At 38.6% G+C, this 17499-nt stretch overlaps 2 protein-coding genes across 24 annotated transcripts in view; both read left to right on the forward strand.

The window, feature by feature from the left end:
* Positions 1–844: 844 nt before the first annotated feature.
* On the forward strand, positions 845–8442 carry LOC108181166 (uncharacterized). Of its 23 annotated transcripts, none has more exons than XM_073936937.1 (6): positions 874–900; positions 983–1068; positions 1489–1537; positions 1675–1842; positions 2901–3263; positions 5131–8442. In XM_073936937.1, the coding sequence occupies exons 4-6, from the start codon at positions 1788–1790 to the stop codon at positions 5589–5591; spliced, it is 879 nt and encodes a 292-aa protein (XP_073793038.1). In that variant the 5' UTR covers positions 874–900; positions 983–1068; positions 1489–1537; positions 1675–1787; the 3' UTR covers positions 5592–8442. The 23 variants fall into 23 exon arrangements, with proteins under 23 accessions (XP_073793025.1, XP_073793026.1, XP_073793038.1 ...); XM_073936943.1 differs by having other exon boundaries at positions 1680–1842; XM_073936934.1 differs by having other exon boundaries at positions 1492–1537.
* A 797-nt stretch (positions 8443–9239) lies between these two features.
* LOC108179143 (uncharacterized) overlaps positions 9240–17499 on the forward strand; it is a 17892-nt gene continuing 9632 nt past the window's right edge. The window contains exons 1-4 of the mRNA XM_068216599.2: positions 9240–9434; positions 12814–12905; positions 13162–13265; positions 16570–16926. Coding sequence (XP_068072700.1) covers positions 13211–13265; positions 16570–16926 — 412 coding nt within the window. The 5' untranslated portion in view covers positions 9240–9434; positions 12814–12905; positions 13162–13210. The remainder of the gene's footprint in view (positions 9435–12813; positions 12906–13161; positions 13266–16569; positions 16927–17499) is intronic.

Raw genomic sequence — 17499 nt, forward strand, 5'->3', positions numbered from 1 at the left:
TGCGCACATTTTCTATTGAATAAAAGTGTATCCTACTCAGTTATGCGCGTTTTTATGCATATTTTAAAAAGTTATGTGCATCATGACGTTTCCATCAATCGTTTTTATGCACGTATCCAAAATGAGCATTAAAATAGGTGGGTGGAAACGTAAGGCTAAGGCGAGAAATACCGCTTCATCTTAAAAAAGGGGAGGAGAGCGACAGAAACTCTGAGTTTAGAGAATAAAACCTGCTTCTGACCAGGTTAGATTCACAGAGTAAGTTACCACAGTAACTGACTCTGAGTTAAAGTTACCTTTCTTTCAGAAACAGGCTTGACTTACCCTGCTTTCTCGAGTTGAACAAACCTGCCGTTTTGAAACGGAAAACCCAGAGTTTCTCTCATTTCAGGGTTAAAATACTCTGAGTTTTCAGTTAACCTCCTTTCTGAAACAGGCCCCTGCTCAATGAAAATCAGATGATTCACTACAATAATAAATCTGACATAACTTGATCAGAAATCTAAAAAAGGGAGAAAAAGATTAAGCCATCAAAAGAAAGTAATGCTGTGTCTTAAGGGTCACAAGTCATTACTTATTTTTTATTCTCATCAGAATACCATAGTCCCACTCCGGCCCTGGGTGCATATACCCTATAGAAATCTATTTCTAGAAATCTATCTGCTCTATTTTGGAGCCAGGCTTAGCAGAATTTCAATTAATGCAGTTTTAGTTACTTTAGTATTGGTTTCACAATAAAATTGTTGATTTCAAGAATTCATATTTTAAAACTGAAACGTCTAAACAGCTTGCCATATTGTCAACATTTGGCGCGCTTTTTGCGATCCTCTAATGCGCGCGCCTCGCCGTGATGACGTCAGCGCTGACGCGTTCATTCAGCGTCGAGTCTTCAGAGCTGAGGTGAGTCGTTGACGCTTTTTCTCGTGTTTACACAACAATAAAACACACTTTACAGTTTATTAAAGCGACAATCTGCGACTAGTTTCTGCATTGAGTTCACCTCTATCTGTGTGTCTGCTGACCAAAACAATACAGCAGGCAGAGAGAAGCTCTGAGAGGACAATATGAGTGAGTTTGTGTTTTTTTGTGTATATTAAGTGTGTATCTTCATCAACTTCTGCATTAATAAAATCGATAAATGTGAGCTGTAAATGTAATTTAGTGTTGCAGATATATGACATCACTGAAAACATTTGTGGTGCTCATTAATCACTAGTGAATATAGTAGATCGTATTAAAGTAACTGACTAAAAGGTTTTTTTTGTGTGTGTCTTTACATTCCTAATATTATGTAGTAACGTAAGCAAAGATGTGGTAAATGGTTATGAGGTATTTAAACTGTAGGCCTGTTGAGATTTCTGAAAAATAAATAATTTTGTGTTGAACAGTCAGTATAAAATGAGCTGATCTGCTGCTGTTTAATGAGTGTTTATAGTCTGAGACTCATTAATATTATCAGATCCGCTGAAATCCTCTACTTCCTGTCAGCAGTTCCTGTTTTCACCTCATATTGATGTCTTCAGATCTACAAATGAAGGTAATTGTATTAGTTTCAACAGACTTGAGGAAATTACATAATTATTTGTTGCATTGTCTACAAGATAAAATTACCGTAATATAATTTATTTAATCAATCAGTGTAAATTAAGCAGATTTGTCTGTTTCTTCCTCTAGTTCAGCTGTAAATACTGGAATATTCCCATCAGTCTACAAGTGAAGACGAGCATCAGACCATCAGGAAGAAGAGAAATCTGCAAAGACAGAGTTTATTGAAGGACAGTGAGAAGATGAGTGATCCAGAACCCTGCAGAATTAAAGAGGAGGAGACTGAAAAACTAATAGGTTTGTGTTTATTCATTACTCTTCAATATAAGGCTAAATAACTGAAAGCTTGTGAATCTTTTAGCTCTTTAGCAGTCTTAATCATAATCATATTACCTTTTATTTAATATGGTTTACAATTAGTTTTAAAAAGCAATTCATCCTCAATGTTCTTTCATATATTAAATTTTGCCAAATACATTTACATATATTATATAGTGCTTTGTAAGTTTCTCAAAGAAATAGATTACTGTCTTTTTTAAGTTTCAAAGTCAAAAGTAGTTTTTAAATTTATTTGAAATTGACTGAAAAATATGAGAGAGGTTTACACCGTTTTATTCACATTTTTTTTATAGTCATTTAGGAATCGCTGACACAAAGTCCTGTCAAAATATTGCGACTTCCTGATGCCTCCTATAAGTCGCTCGAGAGGCAGTGAGGGTCCTTTGTATTTGTGACGCGCTGGTGGCTTTAGACAGACACACTGAGCCCAAGATGTTATATGGAAAACTTTATGTAAACTTGAAGCATGACAAACAATACAGCAATTTGTGTCTTTGAATACCTGTTTTGTATGATGCCGATTATTGCGTTGGTGTGATGGTTGTTGCGTGTGCCGTTGCGATGCCGTTTTGCGTTGCTGTTTGCGTGGCTGTTTTGCGGTCAACAAAAAATACGGCTACCCCACTCTCCTTCTCTCCTCCTAACACCTGTGTGATTGTGCACGCGCTTTATATGTTCTAGCAGGGGCCAGTTATGCCCACGTGACCAAAACATAAAACGTCACTGTGAAACCCAAACTAATCAGTATACAAATAAACATTATAATTAAATGAAAAGTAATATGGCTCCTATTCACAACATATCCCTGAACAGATCCAGCACTTTTATCACATTGAAGTTTATAAGCGCTCATGCTGTGTGTATCAGACGGTTCACAATATCACAGCTGAAGTTCAGATAGAATTGTTTTGCAGCATTATTAACCAATTATAGCCTAGTACCCGAATTGCTTACACTGTAAGCAAACTTGGCACATCCCAGCCTCTTAAATTGCATCTTATTTAATTAATTTTCAGATGTGATGGTGAAGACTGAAGATCTGAGTGAAGATGAGGAGAAACATCATGTCAAAGTTGAAGAAGAAACTCAATCAGAGATTAAACATAGTATTTCAGTGAAAACAACAACTGTAAAAAGTTGCACCTGCACACAGTGTGGAAAGAGTTTCCGACATAAATGTGATCTCATTCGCCACATGAGGATCCACACTGGAGAGAAACCTTATGAGTGTTCACACTGCCACAAGAGATTCAGTAATCCAACACACCTGAAAACACACGAGAGGGTTCACACTGGAGAGAGACCGTATCACTGCGCTGATTGTGGGACGAGTTTCAAAGATTCATCTGCTCTACAAAGGCACAGAAAAAGATACCACTGTAAGTAGATCATCTACAGATCCAGCTCTTCCAGGTTGTATTATTTACGATCATCATATAATATATTTTTTGTCTTTGGAGCGTGACAAGCTGTTTGTGTTTATATTAAATAGATAAAGTCAGTAAGACTAATGGCTCTTTTTCATTGAGCAGTTCAGTTCAGTATGGCTCAGTACAGCCTCCGCTGCTCCTGTGTTCTGGTCTTGGTAGCAACACACCCCTCTTGAACTCTTTAATCCCGTGTAAAAAACAGCAAAAGAAGACCTGAGGAGTCATTTGTAATGCTGCGTTCACACCAGACGCGGAACACTCGTCAAGCGCGAGTGATTTACATGTAAAGTCAATGGAAACGCGCGAATAGACATCATGTGGCGCGAATAGCGCAATATGTGCGAATGGTGCGGGGCGAATTGAGCGCTTTGCGCGTTTGACGCGCTTAACAAGTGTTCCGCGCAAATCTCTCAAGTTCAAAACCTGAACTTCAGCAGACATTCGCGCCGCGTTAACCAATCAGAAGTTTGCTCTTGTGGGGGCGTGATTGTGACGTAGAACCTGTTGATGGTGTCCCGAGGGAAATCCTCCAGGCGACACCGACAACAGTTCATCAAACTGGGCTTGGCTCAGTCAGAAGCACCGCTGAAAGCCTCCGTCATCCAGGTTCAGTTTCTGGAGGAGTTTATGAGCTCACAGAGCTGGATGCACCTCTGAAAGGATGCAGTGGACTCAGACAGGACCCTAAACGTATCGACGCTGTTTTTCAGTCTTCATAAAGCACATAAACGCTGTTATTTTCTTCATAAAATCCATGTTAGCCATTTAGCTAGGAAGCTAAAGTCACCGGGCAGACAGAAGCCCTGCCCATCATGCAAATCCGCGTCTGTTCTGAAGTGAATTTGACACGCGATTGAAGCGGATTTGACGCGCAAATGAAGCGAGTAAACTCAAATGTTCACGTGGCTATTTACGCGCGAATAGCGCGATTTATCCGCACGTTCCGCGTCTGGTGTGAACACAGCATAAGACTGTAGCCTGGTTCTGTGAGACATTTCATTTATTCAAACAACAGTATTACTGTTGAGCAGAATCAGTGCACATAGACGAGTATAAGTTTAACGTTTACCAGACATGGGGTCCGTTCTTCATACGTGGATTACTCAGTTAATTTGGTTATTGACGATTTGACACGATCCAGGATCGTTTAGTTCTTCAAAACCCATCCGAGACTCGCACAGTGCTTCCCACACATAGACTATTCTTAGGCAGGCCACATAGGTATAAACATTAGATGTCGCTCACCCTGTTGTTGTCTATTAGAAGGAATGCGTCAATAAAGCCGCCATTTTAGTACATGGTAGCGCTCTTTTGAAATGAATGCGGGACCAAGCTGCAGGGAAGGACTGTGGCCATCTAGAGCCAGAGAATTACACATATACACATATATCTATGATTTCCCCGGAGGTCAGTATGCAATTTTTTTTTATTTAATACAAAACTTATAATTTATATCACTTTTCTACATTGATGGATCAGCGATCGCACAGGCATTCCTGACAAAAAGCTTGTGTTTGTGTGTATGAAAATGTACTATCCACCACCCTCTCTGTTAAATCTGATCTAATCATGTCCTGAAACACCCCCCTCCCCCTCCTGCTTTCACTTCTCATACTGACTGAGGGAGCGATTCGTTTGTGAATGAATCTCAGTTATGAACGACTCCTTCACTTAGCCGACAGTAATACAAATTGTGTTGTTGTGCTTTGTTTCCCATGTGGGATCTCACTGTTGAGCCCTGTTAGAGCGCTGTCTGCTGTTAGCAAACTGTTAAAAACTAGCCTCTTATACTATAGTTGATTTACTTTGTTTTCAGGTCTGATGGTGGAGGAGGAGAGTGAAGATCAAAAACGTTTCACCTGCGCTCACTGTGGAAAGAGTTTCAGGTGTAAATACTATCTCAAGCAGCACATGAAGATTCACACTGGAGAGAAGCCACACAAATGTGATCAGTGCAGCAAAACATTTTTGAAGGCTTCAGCACTGAAGATCCATCTTAGAATTCATACAAACGAGAGGCCTTACTCGTGTTCAGAGTGTTCGTGGAGTTTTACGCATCAAAATTTCTTAAGAGAACATCAGAAGATCCACACTGGTGTGAGAAAGTTTGCGTGCGATAAGTGTGAGATGACTTTTATTAGAGCCGGACAGCTGAAAATACACCAGAGGGTTCACACTGGAGAGAAACCGTATAAGTGTTCACACTGCATCAAGAGATTCTGTCATTTACAAAACCTGAAGGCACATGAGATGATGCACACTAGACAGAAGCCATAGCCATGTGCTTAATGTTGGAAGAGTTTCACACAGTCATCACATCTAAATGAACACATGCTGATCCACACTAGAGAGAGACCACGCAGATGTGATCAATGCGGCAGAACATTTACAAGGCCTGCAGAGCTGAAGAAACATCTCAGAGTTCATACGAAGGAGAAGCCTTATTCATGCTCTGAGTGTGGAAGGAGTTATAGACATCTGCCAAATTTAAAGGAGCATCAGAAGATCCACACTGGAGTGAGAGAGTTTGAGTGCTTGGAGTGTGGGAAGAGTTTTATTAGAGCTGGAGAATTGAAACAACACCAGATGATTCACACTAGAGACCTTACAAGTGTTCACACTGCGACAAGAGATTTAGTTGGTCACAATCCCTGAAAACACAGGAGATGATGCACACTGAAGAGAAACTGTTCACAGCACAGTTATATTTAAGTTTGTTGTGGAAGTTTGCATCAGATGAGGGAGTTCATTTTGGCTGCTTAACCCCTTTGAGCTGCCATTGGTCTGTGGTGATTCTGCAGTCAGTGGGTCTGTTCTGGAGCTCCGGCTTCTTTGACGTGCGGTTTTCATCCCTCAAATTATTTCTCAATCCACGATGTTTTGAAAGGAGTTCCAAAACAGCAACACTAGCCACATGAATACACTGGAGAGTGGAGCAGCAGAGCTGGTGCAGATATATCCGCACCTGTACAATCTCTCACGTAGATATTTTGAAAAGGGTCTCACACTGAACGAGAAGCCCTTGTTGTCTTTTCTATGTCTTTTGTCTTTTAGTTTTGTAAGGGGGAAACGTGCTCCACAATAATAACCGTCTAGTTTTGTCGCAAGGGTTGCGTTTCTTTTTTTTGTTCGGTTGATGAAGCTCACCGCTGCTGCGCATATGGACGTTAACATTACGGTTCTTTATTTCACCGAAACGGCAGTAAAGACTTGGAATTTTGCAAAACAAGACGGAGATTTAATTGCAGCGATTACAATGTAGGGTACGTTATTTATACTCTCCTGGATTTTCTACAAGTGCGCCGTTTGCATCTGATTTTTATATAACACGTAACATATTTATACACCTAGCTAGACCTGTATATAATCTTTATTGGGGCTGTCAAATGAATTATCGTGTTCCACAAAAGTTTGTAGACATGATTGTAAGGTGTTGAATGGATGTTGATTACATGCCGCCTTTTTCTTCCGTTTTTCAGCCAAATTCTTGAACTTTTCACCTTTTATGAGCCAAAATTTTTGAAAGTCCATAAATGTTGTTTGGCAGTACTTATTTTGACCGATTTAAACAATCATAAACAACACAAAACTTTAATATTTTGGTCATCTAATAACGATTCCCATGTAGAAGAATCACTTCTACCTACATTTGAATTTCGCACGTCATCAATGACGTCATGTGAAAACAACCTATAAAGGCTCCTACACACCGGGACGTTTTTAGTTTGCGTTTATCGTCAGCGTTTTACGAGACGTTTTTCAGCGTTCAAAGCCAAGCACTTTTCACTGCCGTCAAGCAGAAGAGTATGCTAAATCACTCTCTTGACGTTAGATGGCGCTACACAACTTTAAGCTTCTGACATCCGCTTATAACACAGAAGAAGAGGAGGAGAGAAAGTTCACACGTTTGTTTATAAAGTTACTATTGTTCACAGAGCAATAAGACGCTAAATGTTCATATCGCCTCTGGGCATCTTCTTCAATGTGCGCTCGCATTGACAGTTTTGCGCTTGAGCGCCTCCAAGTGCTGCTTACTGTAACTACAGCTCCGTGCACATGAACAAAAGTGGCGATCTGATTGGTGGAGAAGGTTTTGACGGCATGCGTCAAAACAAAAAACGAGCATGAGGCGTTTTTTTTTTTTTTTTTTTTTTTTTAAATGATGCATTTGCGCCTGGCGTTTTGCGCGTTGGTGTGCACAATCACATTGACGCCCTTTATTTAGTTGCGAGGCGGTAAACGTCGACGGAAAACGCCAGCAAAAAACGTCTCGGTGTGCACGGGCCTTAAGTCTGTGTTAGTAAATGCGGTTATTTATAAAATCTAGACTTAACTTATATGACAACGCTTCAGATGACTGTTCTATAGCTTACAGCTAATGAGTCTGTCAGATTCTCTTTTGAGTATAAAAGAATGATGTAAGTTGTCAAATTTATAATGCTGCTGATATATTTAAATAGTGGACTATTATTAAGATATGCAATATTATCGAGCTTTGCTTCTTTTACGCATCAGCGTCAACGCTTCACATTCACTTTTGAATGGGTGATGTTAAGCATTGCCGAACTGCATTGTGGATCTGTCGGCGCTGCTTCAGTGGCATTGCTCACTGCAGAATTTGGGAATTTCTCAACTTTTCAAGCACCAATGGAAGCGTCAGCCAATCAGATTGCTTTATGCAAATACCCCAGCTCAGACAGTTGCCGATTGCGGTCTTATATCATTGGCTGATGCTGCTATGATGATCGCATCAGCCCCAACTTCAGACACGCCCTCTGTCAAGCAATGAAGCTAAAGCGTCGTGTGAATCGGGCATTGCATGTTGTTGCTATCATGGCATTGTATTATGGAATGACTCGAGACCATCCCTAAACTGAGAGTGTTGTTTAATTTACATATTTTGTTAATTTTAGTTTTGTCTGCAGTATATTGTCTTGTGTTTCATGTGATTTGATTTGTTTCTCAGGTATGTAAGTTATACTCTTTAGAAGTCATTTTGTTTTGTTACAATCTCAAAAAGTAGCTGTGCGGAAAATGGCTGAAGCTGCTATGGTTTTGTCTGCAGAATATTGCCCTCTGTTTTATGTAATTTGATTTGTTTTTCAGAATAAAGAAACTCTGAGAGCCACTTTTGAAAGGTGTCATTGCTTTGAGTTGGTGACGATTGCGAAAAACACAATGCAGAGCTCAACAATCATTACATGAGCACAATTAAGTGCACAGCATTCCATATTACCTATTTAAATATATTCATTTGTAAGTCGCTTTGGATAAAAGCGTCTGCTAAATGACTAAGTGTAAATGTACCTGATAAATGTAAGAAATAATCCCAAAAGGTAATTGACTTTGTAAAGCCACATAAAGCAAAAAAAAAAAATGACATGCTGAGATCAGCGGCTAATCAGCCTGAGTCTGCTGAGTTAACGTGACTGCGAGCAACAAGACCTAGCTGTCACTCAAGTGGCCACACCCTTAATTATGCGGACTTGATATGAATAAAAGTGGGTGAAATTTAAAAAAAAAAAAAATTTACCCCCTCACCGTTGGCCATTTTAACATGGGGGTCAATAGAAATCAATTCCTATAGAAATCTATTTGCTCTATTGTGAAGCCAGGCCTAGTGGAGTTTCCATGCATTGCAGTTTCAATTACAATTGGTTATTTTACTAGTTACAATCACATTGATTGATTATATCCGAAGTTAACATTGTGACATATATTAATATTTCACATTTTCACTAATAGCAATCAGTTATCAACAACTCAATTATTGATATCGACAATAAAATTGTTGATTTTAAGATTTTTTATGCTGAGAATGAATTAACGTCTAAACAGCTTGCCATATTGTCAACAGTTGGCGCGTTTTTTTACAATCCTCCAATGCGCGCGTCTCGCCGTGATGACGTCAGTGCCGACGCGAGCATCCAGCGTCGAGTCTTCAGAGCTGAGCTGAGTCTTTCACGCTTTTTCTCGTGTTTACACAACAATAAAACACACTTTACAGTTTATTAAAGCGACAATCTGCGACTAGTTTCTGCATTGAGTTCACCTCTATCTGTGTGTCTGCTGACCAAAACAATACAGCAGGCAGAGAGGAGCTCTGAGAGGACAATATGAGTGAGTTTTTCTGTGTATATTAAGTGTATATCTTCATCAACTTCTGGATTAATAATGTCAATAAATGTGATCTGTGAATGTAATTGCAATTTGGTGCTGCAGATATATGATGTTTGTCACTGAAAACATGATTTGTGGTGCTCATTAACTAGTGAATAAGATTTTATTCTCTCTGTGTGAAGTATTTTGTAAGTGTAAAGCAGTTAATTTTCTCTTCACAAAATGTATGGAGTGTTTGCAGCAAACATGCCGGCGTGTGTTAAAAATACTGTGTAAGATGAGTATGCCTGCACAGGAGCAACACTAGGAGAAGGCTGAGTGACTGATTGTGTAGAATAACTGAATATGTAAAGCACTGATTATATATGTTAAATACTTGTATGAAGCTATATATGTCAGAAGTTAGAATAAGTAACATGTTATCAAGTGATTATGCTATCATGACAATGTATACAAACACTTAGTCCTTTTGCATAAGTTGCATCTATACTTTGCTGACATAGACCTGTAACATCTCTGTTGACATGAGCTAGTGGGCTGAGAGCCAAGAATAACAGGACCACCTAGAGTAAAAACCTATCCTAAAATGGTTAAAAGTAGGGATGGCTGACGTGAAACTGATGTTTCGACACAGTGTAGAGATCCCGAAGCACAAGTGTTTCGAAACACTGCACCGAAGCATGATCCGAAAAGTGTTTCGAAACACCTAGTCACGTGACTAAAGCGATTCAAAGCATCGATCAGCTTTGAAACGTTTCGAAACCTGGCGAATCCTCATTTGACTGCCAAGGTCATCAATCAATCTGTGTGTCATATGGCTTAGAGGACTGTGTGTTTGCTAAGTAATTCTATGCTTTGCGTGATGTTTTGGGTTCGAATCCCGACTTGTACAAATACTCTGAAATCATGGTTTTATGTATTTTAATTATGTTTCTGTTTTGTGTAGCCTAAATAGGATACAGCTGCAGTTACGCCATCAATTTAGCATCATTTTTGTAACACTGTAAAACAATAATAAATATTTTTACAGTATGGTTAGGTTTAGGTAGACATTAATAAAATACAATAAATGGGAAATTTAATGAATAATATAAATAATTCTTGATAACTTCAGGCCACCGTTTGTGATCTAGCAACAACCCTGTTTTAAGACAAAAACAAGACAAATTTATTCACAAATTGTTCATTCGGATATCAGACTAATGTTGAAACAAAACGATACAAGAGCAAAGGGTTACCAATTGGTATTGAAGCATTTCAAAACAACTGCCATAGTCTGGCTTCGAAACCGATAAACCCCGCATGGAAGTCTAACACCTTAACCACTATACTACGTTACTTAAAGGATCTGATAAACAAAGTTGGGTTTAATCCCTCAATTTGTTCAACTGTTCTTCGCTGAAGCTGTTTCAGTGCAATACATAAAAAATGACCACTAGATGTCACTGTAGAGTGGGGTTTCGAAACGTTTCGAAGCTTCGACACATTTGCTTCGACTGTTTCAGTGTTTCACGAAGCCTCGCTTTGCCCACCACTAGTTAAAAGGTAAAATGAGACACCTAGGGGTGTGTCAAAATAACCTGTATAAAGATTTTGGAAACACACAGAAACTTTAGAAGGAGCAGGAGAAACTTAAGAAGGAGCAGATGAAGAGAGAACCACAGAAATGAAGTGTCCAGGAGAGACTTCAAAATGCTCTGGGGTCTGCTCTGCTCTTCCTCGGCTTTATTATGGAGAATAAAGTCTATTTTCTGATATTCAAAACCTCCTGTCTGGTAATTTCTAATTGATGAGAAGTCGAATTACGACACTAGTCAACATAGTAGATAGTGTTAAAGTAACTTACTAAAGTAACTAACTTATTTGTTCATTACTTTACATACCATGTGTGGTAGCAAAGATGTAGTGAATGCTTACAGGATATTTAAACCAAGCCTATATAGATTTATAAAAAATAAAATATCAGTTAGTAAACAAGAAGATTAATTTATGGTGCAAACACCCAGTATAAAACGAGCTGATTTGCTGCTGTTTAATGAGCGTTTATAGTCTGAGGCTCTTCAATATTATCAGGGGTCTGTTCTTCGTACGTGGATTACTCAGTTAGATGGATTTGGATATTGACGATTTGACACGGTCCAGGATCGTTTCATTCTTCGAAGCTGATCCGAGAGTTGTTGTCATAGCAACAGTTCTGCTAGCTCAAACCTGATCGGGAGCAGGTTCAATTCATATAAACAGGATTAGATCGGCTCAGTTCAAGCAAAGATGATACAGAAAGTATGTTCCCAATTCTGATATTTTCTTACAGTAGTAGGTATATACACTTGGGAAAATGGTACATATTTGTTAACTATATATAGAAAGTTATAGTCATCAATAAAATAAATAAATTTATACAAATTAATAAAACTTATGCAAGATGCACCCTCGAAATGGAAGTACAAAGACTGCCACCTGGTGGTGCAAAGAGAAAACTTATTGATATGAACTTTTTAGATCGCTTTAGTACAAATTGTGTATAATAGAAATGCACAATATGTGACTTTTTTTAAAAGCAATAATACATTTATGCATTCATAAACATGTTTTGATAGTTAATATGCAGTGATTTGATGCTTCACAAAAGTTGCAGACGCCTTTACCAATATGAAAATGCTTTTGTAAACAACCAGTTATTCTTTACACCGATTAAAAAAACGTCTACTATAATAAAGAAAATCTTCTCTAAATGTAGAACTAAATACATTGATTTGCATTGAAATACATGATGAATACTCTTGACACATGAAAGTGTAAAGCCTGCAGCTCATAACAAATGTGAAAGGTTATTTCGTGTCATATTTAACAAGCGGTTTACTGATAATTTGATGTAATTTTGCTCACATGGATAATTGAATATTAATCAGATGATGTCATTACGCTGCTGTGTCGTCAGCCAATCGTTGCATTGCTGATTATGATTTCGAGGATCGATAGATCTGTCCTTCACAACACACGCAGTGATCTCAGATCAGTTCATCCAGACATTCTAATCTGATTCACAAACTTGTTTGAAGAACCAAATTAGCCAGAGATCAGTTATCAAGATTAAAATATCCAGGATCTGCCATATAATCTTAGATCATTTAAGCGAGGTGCGAAGAACGGACCCCAGAGCTGCTGAAATCCTCTTTATTTCATGTCAACAGTTCCTGTTTTCACCTCATTATATTGACGTTTTCAGATCTACAAATGAAATAAATTGTGTTAGTTTCAGCAGACTTGAGAAAATTACATAATTACCTGTTGTATTGTCTACAAGCTAAAGCTACTGTAATATAATTTATTTCATTAATCAGTGTAAATTACGCAGATTTGTCTGTTTAATATTTTGCAGCTCGTCCTCCTTCAGTTCAGCTGTAAATACTGGAATATCCCCATCAGTCTACAAGTGAAGACGAGCATCAGACCATCAGGAAGAAGATTGAGGTAAAGTTGGTTTTATATTTCGGCCCCTATAGTCTTTACTACGCTAATTTGAGTATTCGGTCTGTAATCGCATGTAAGTTTGACTTCTAAACAACATTAGCACTGTTTAATTGACTGAAACAATGGTGTAATATGAAAGTCATTGGCTGCAAATATGATTACACTAAATAGTATTCGCAAATAATACATTTCTCAATTTATATTATTAAGGAGAAAGTCTGAATGTGCGAATATAAAACCAACTTTACCTCAATAGGAAGCAGTGAATTCTGCAAAGACAGAGTTTATTGAAGGACAGTGAGAAGATGAGTGATCCAGAACCCTGCAGAATTAAACAGGAAGAGACTGAAGAACTAATAGGTTTGTGTTTATTCATTACTCTTCAATAATGAGGCTGAACAACAGTGACTCTTTTAGCACTTTGTTCTGTTTCCTATTACCTTTTATTTTATATTGTTTATAATTTGTGTTTAAAAATGCCATTCATCCTCAACTTTCCTTCATGTGTTATTTTTTTTACATGTAAATATTTACATGTATATCATATAGTGTTGGGTAAGTTAGTCAAAGTAATATTGACCTTATTCTCCGCCGACGAGCGGGCGCTGCCATTTGAATCTTTTTGGCTCGAGACTTCCGGTCTCATTCACTTCCATTCATTTTTAGACATTAAAAACTGCTCATTGCGCTGCTTGACGTTGCAATTTGATATTTTCTTGTTATATTATACTACTTGGTCTGTATAGTAATGCAAACATTTGTTTGTAGAGCAAGTAGTTTGACCGTTTTCTGCCGTTTATTATTCCTAGTCATTTCTCCCACAGGCGAGTGAATCGGAAGTTCTAAGACAATCGCGAAAACAGGCGCACTTCCGCATTTTAGAATAAGGTCAATAATACAAATATTTTATTTTCATAATTTCTGTCTTTTTTAAGTTTCAAAGTCAAAAGTAGTTCTTAAATTAAGGTTTAAACTGTTTTATTAACATTGGTTTTAAAATTATTTTAAGTCTTTTTGAGAATCGCTGACACAAAGCCCTGTCACAATTTATTCCTAAACAGAACCAGCACTTTTATCACATTGACGTTTATAAGCGCTCATGCTGTGTGTATCAGATGGTTTACAATTCGCTTGTTAAGTGATGACGTGTTGGTGACGTATGTAATCCTGTTTCCGGGTCCAAGCCGCCACTCATTTGAGTTGAGAAAGTATTTGCTTATGAAAGTTCATTTTATATAAAGTCACAGTGTACACAACAATCTCTAGGCTTGCTGCATAACAAATACCAAAATTTAAACAATTTATAAAAAATGAATCACTTTCTGGCCATCGGATATTAGACATGGACATTTATATTGCGATCGCGAGTGTCGAAAGTATTACATCGCTTCGTAAACGTTTATTATCACCATTTCATGAGTCTCCCCATACTGGTAAATAGAGCACTTGGACCCGGAAGCCGCTTCGCGTGACGTCACACTTAACAAGCGGATATCATTGCTGAACTTCAGCTAGAATTGTTTTGCATGTTTCATGTATTGGCTATATGGAAATTGCTGTCTGCCCTTCACCAAACAAAAAATCCAAATTTAATAACAAATGTCGGACTATTTCTTACTTCTCTTAGTCCACCCCAATTTAATAATCGGTCAGGAGTCAATAAATCAAAATCAATGAATTTATTTATCGAGCATAAGGGAATAAAGCGAAGATCATGATCCTGGGCTTTTGAAGAACCGTCAGCCAAGCAGTCTGGATGTCCAAAAGCTCTCGAACTCTTTTCGACTCCCTCCTTTTATCCATCAGCAGCGTTAGATCTCCTTGGCCACTCCTTCGATTAGTTAATCTCTATCGTTGCCATCAGTTGTTCTCAGGCAGAATCGTCTCTCAAATGTCTATGTGGTCTGCACACAGAGATACATACACACAGCAGTACAAAAGATGCCGCATCCGGGTGCTGCATCTGCCCACATCTATTTTTCCCTCAACCCTGTCTATGAACTCTTGACCTGTGTATGCACCCGTCTAGAGGAAGCCCCTCTGCAGCTCTGTCTCCAGCCAACACCCACGCACAGCTCTTGTGGTTTTAGCAGTTAGTTACAAATACATTATTAAAGGGGTTAGATAGAAGTACGCTATATCAGGAGACATCATCATATCTGACAAAAACACATATGGTAAAGAATGAATAGTGAGGCAAATGGGAGTATCTTCCTCAAATAGCAAAAATGTATCAAAAGAAAAGAGTGATTAGTAAGACAATAAAGCAATATTTTCCTCATCTGCTCCAGTTCTCTTTTCTGTATAGAAAAGTCACACGTCACAGCTGCAACCCAGACAGGGGCTTTCTGCAAGACTTGTCTGTTACAGATTTAGTTATTTGACATTATAGGGGTGGAAAGTTCCTGTCTCATTCTAAGGTCAAACGGAATGTCTCATCATATCACTGCGGGGGCTCATTAGAATATCATGGTTCAAGCAAACACATATTTTACATTTTACATTTAGTCATTTAGCAGACGCTTTTATCCAAAGCGACTTACAAATGAGGACAAGGAAGCAATTTACACAACCAAGAGCAACAATGAATAAGTGCTATAGGCAAGTTTCAGGTATGTAAAGTCTAAGAAGGGAAGTATTAGTAGTATTAGTATTTTTTATTTATTTTTTATTTTTTTGGTACAGTTAGTGTGATATCCAGAGAGGCAATTGCAGATTAGGAAGTGTAGTGGAGACTAAATAGTTGAGTTTTTAGTCGTTTCTTGAAAACAGCGAGTGACTCTGCTGTTCTGATGCAGTTTGGGAGTTCATTCCACCAACTGGGCAGATTGAGCGTGAGCGTTCGCGAAAGTGATTTCTTCCCTCTTTGGGATGGAACCACGAGGCGACGTTCATTCACAGAACGCAAGTTTCTGGAGGGCACATACATCTGCAGAAGCGAGAGCAGATAAGAAGGAGCAAAGCCAGAAGTCGCTTTGTAGGCAAACATCAGAGCTTTGAATTTGATGCGAGCAGCAACTGGCAGCCAGTGCAAACGGATGAGCAGCGGAGTGACATGTGCTCGTTTAGGTTCATTGAAGACCACTCGTGCTGCTGCATTCTGAAGCAGTTGAAGAGGTTTAATAGAGTTAGCTGGAAGCCCGGCTAGTAGAGAGTTGCAGTAATCCAGTTTGGAGAGAACAAGAGCTTGAACAAGGAGTTGAGCTGCATGTTCAGATAAGAAGGGTCGGATCTTTCTGATGTTATAGAGTGCGAATCTGCACAATCGAGCAGTTCTAGAGATTTGGTCAGAGAAGGTTAGTTGGTCATCAATCGTTACTCCAAGGCTTTTCACCATTTTGGATGCAGTAATGGTTGCCCCATCCATCTGGATTGAAAAGATGGATGTCATATCATATCCATAACATATGGATAATAAGCATGAGCATATGTATATAATTTAAAAGAAGCATTAGACTGTAATTCTATTCCTTCACAAACTAATAAACAAACTGAAAGTTCGCCTAATATTCTAAAGCAAATATGTCATGTAAGGACATTTTTTCAGAATAGAGCATGATTGCCAGTTTAAATAATTGAAAAGGCTTTCAGTTAAGAACTTTGCTGCTACAAGCACATTTATAAAAAAACAAACACTTGTTAAACTTATTTACTTCCTTTTCAGATGTGATTGTGAAGGAGGAGAGTGAAGATGAGGAGAAACATCAGGTCAAAAGCGAAGAAACAACTCACACAAAGACTGAACATGGCATTTCAGTGAAAACTGAAGCCGAAAAATGTTTCATCTGCGCTCTGTGTGGGAAGAATTTCACGTGCAAATACAATCTCAAGCGTCACATGATGATCCACACTGGAGAGAAACCTTTGAAGTGTTCACACTGCGAGAAGAGATTCAGACATTCAGGACACCTGAAAGCACACGAGAGGACTCACACCGGAGAGAAACCGTATCGCTGCACTGACTGTGGGAAGAGTTTCAAACAATTATGTGTTCTACGAAATCACAGAAATAAAGGTCACGGTAAGTAGATCATCTAAAGATCCAGCCCTTCCAGGTTTTATCATTTAAGATAATTGTGCAGTTGATAAAATATATATGATGGTAAAACGATGATATGACGCCGCTCTTGTGTTTCGGTCTGTGTAGCAACACGCCCCTCTTTTGGTTGGCACAAACCATTTAAATAAATTTATTTCATAGTGCAGCACTCCAAGAATGTAGGTTATGTTAGTGATTCAAGGAATCCAGAGGAATTTCAGTGTGTAAAGGACAAGGGCGCAAACCTAATGCCGAGTTCAGACTGCATGATTTTAGCCCAGATTTTTAACTCGCCGACAGGTTTTGAGAAATCGCAGACAAATGCCTGAAATCACAGGCAAATCGGTGCTCATTCACACAAGTAACAATCACACAGTGTGAACTATCAAATACGCGATCTGAGAATCGCAGATGAGTTCCCAATACCAGTGAGATATATCTAAATATCTGGAGCTGTCAGCGATTCAAATGATGCCGTGTGAAATTATTTCTGACTGAAAATAACATCGGCGATCACCTACAGCCAATGAGAGAGCAGCATCCACTAGTGTGGGT

The sequence above is a fragment of the Danio rerio genome, chromosome 22 (genome assembly GCF_049306965.1).
Source record: "Danio rerio strain Tuebingen ecotype United States chromosome 22, GRCz12tu, whole genome shotgun sequence".
NCBI lineage: Eukaryota > Metazoa > Chordata > Actinopteri > Cypriniformes > Danionidae > Danio > Danio rerio.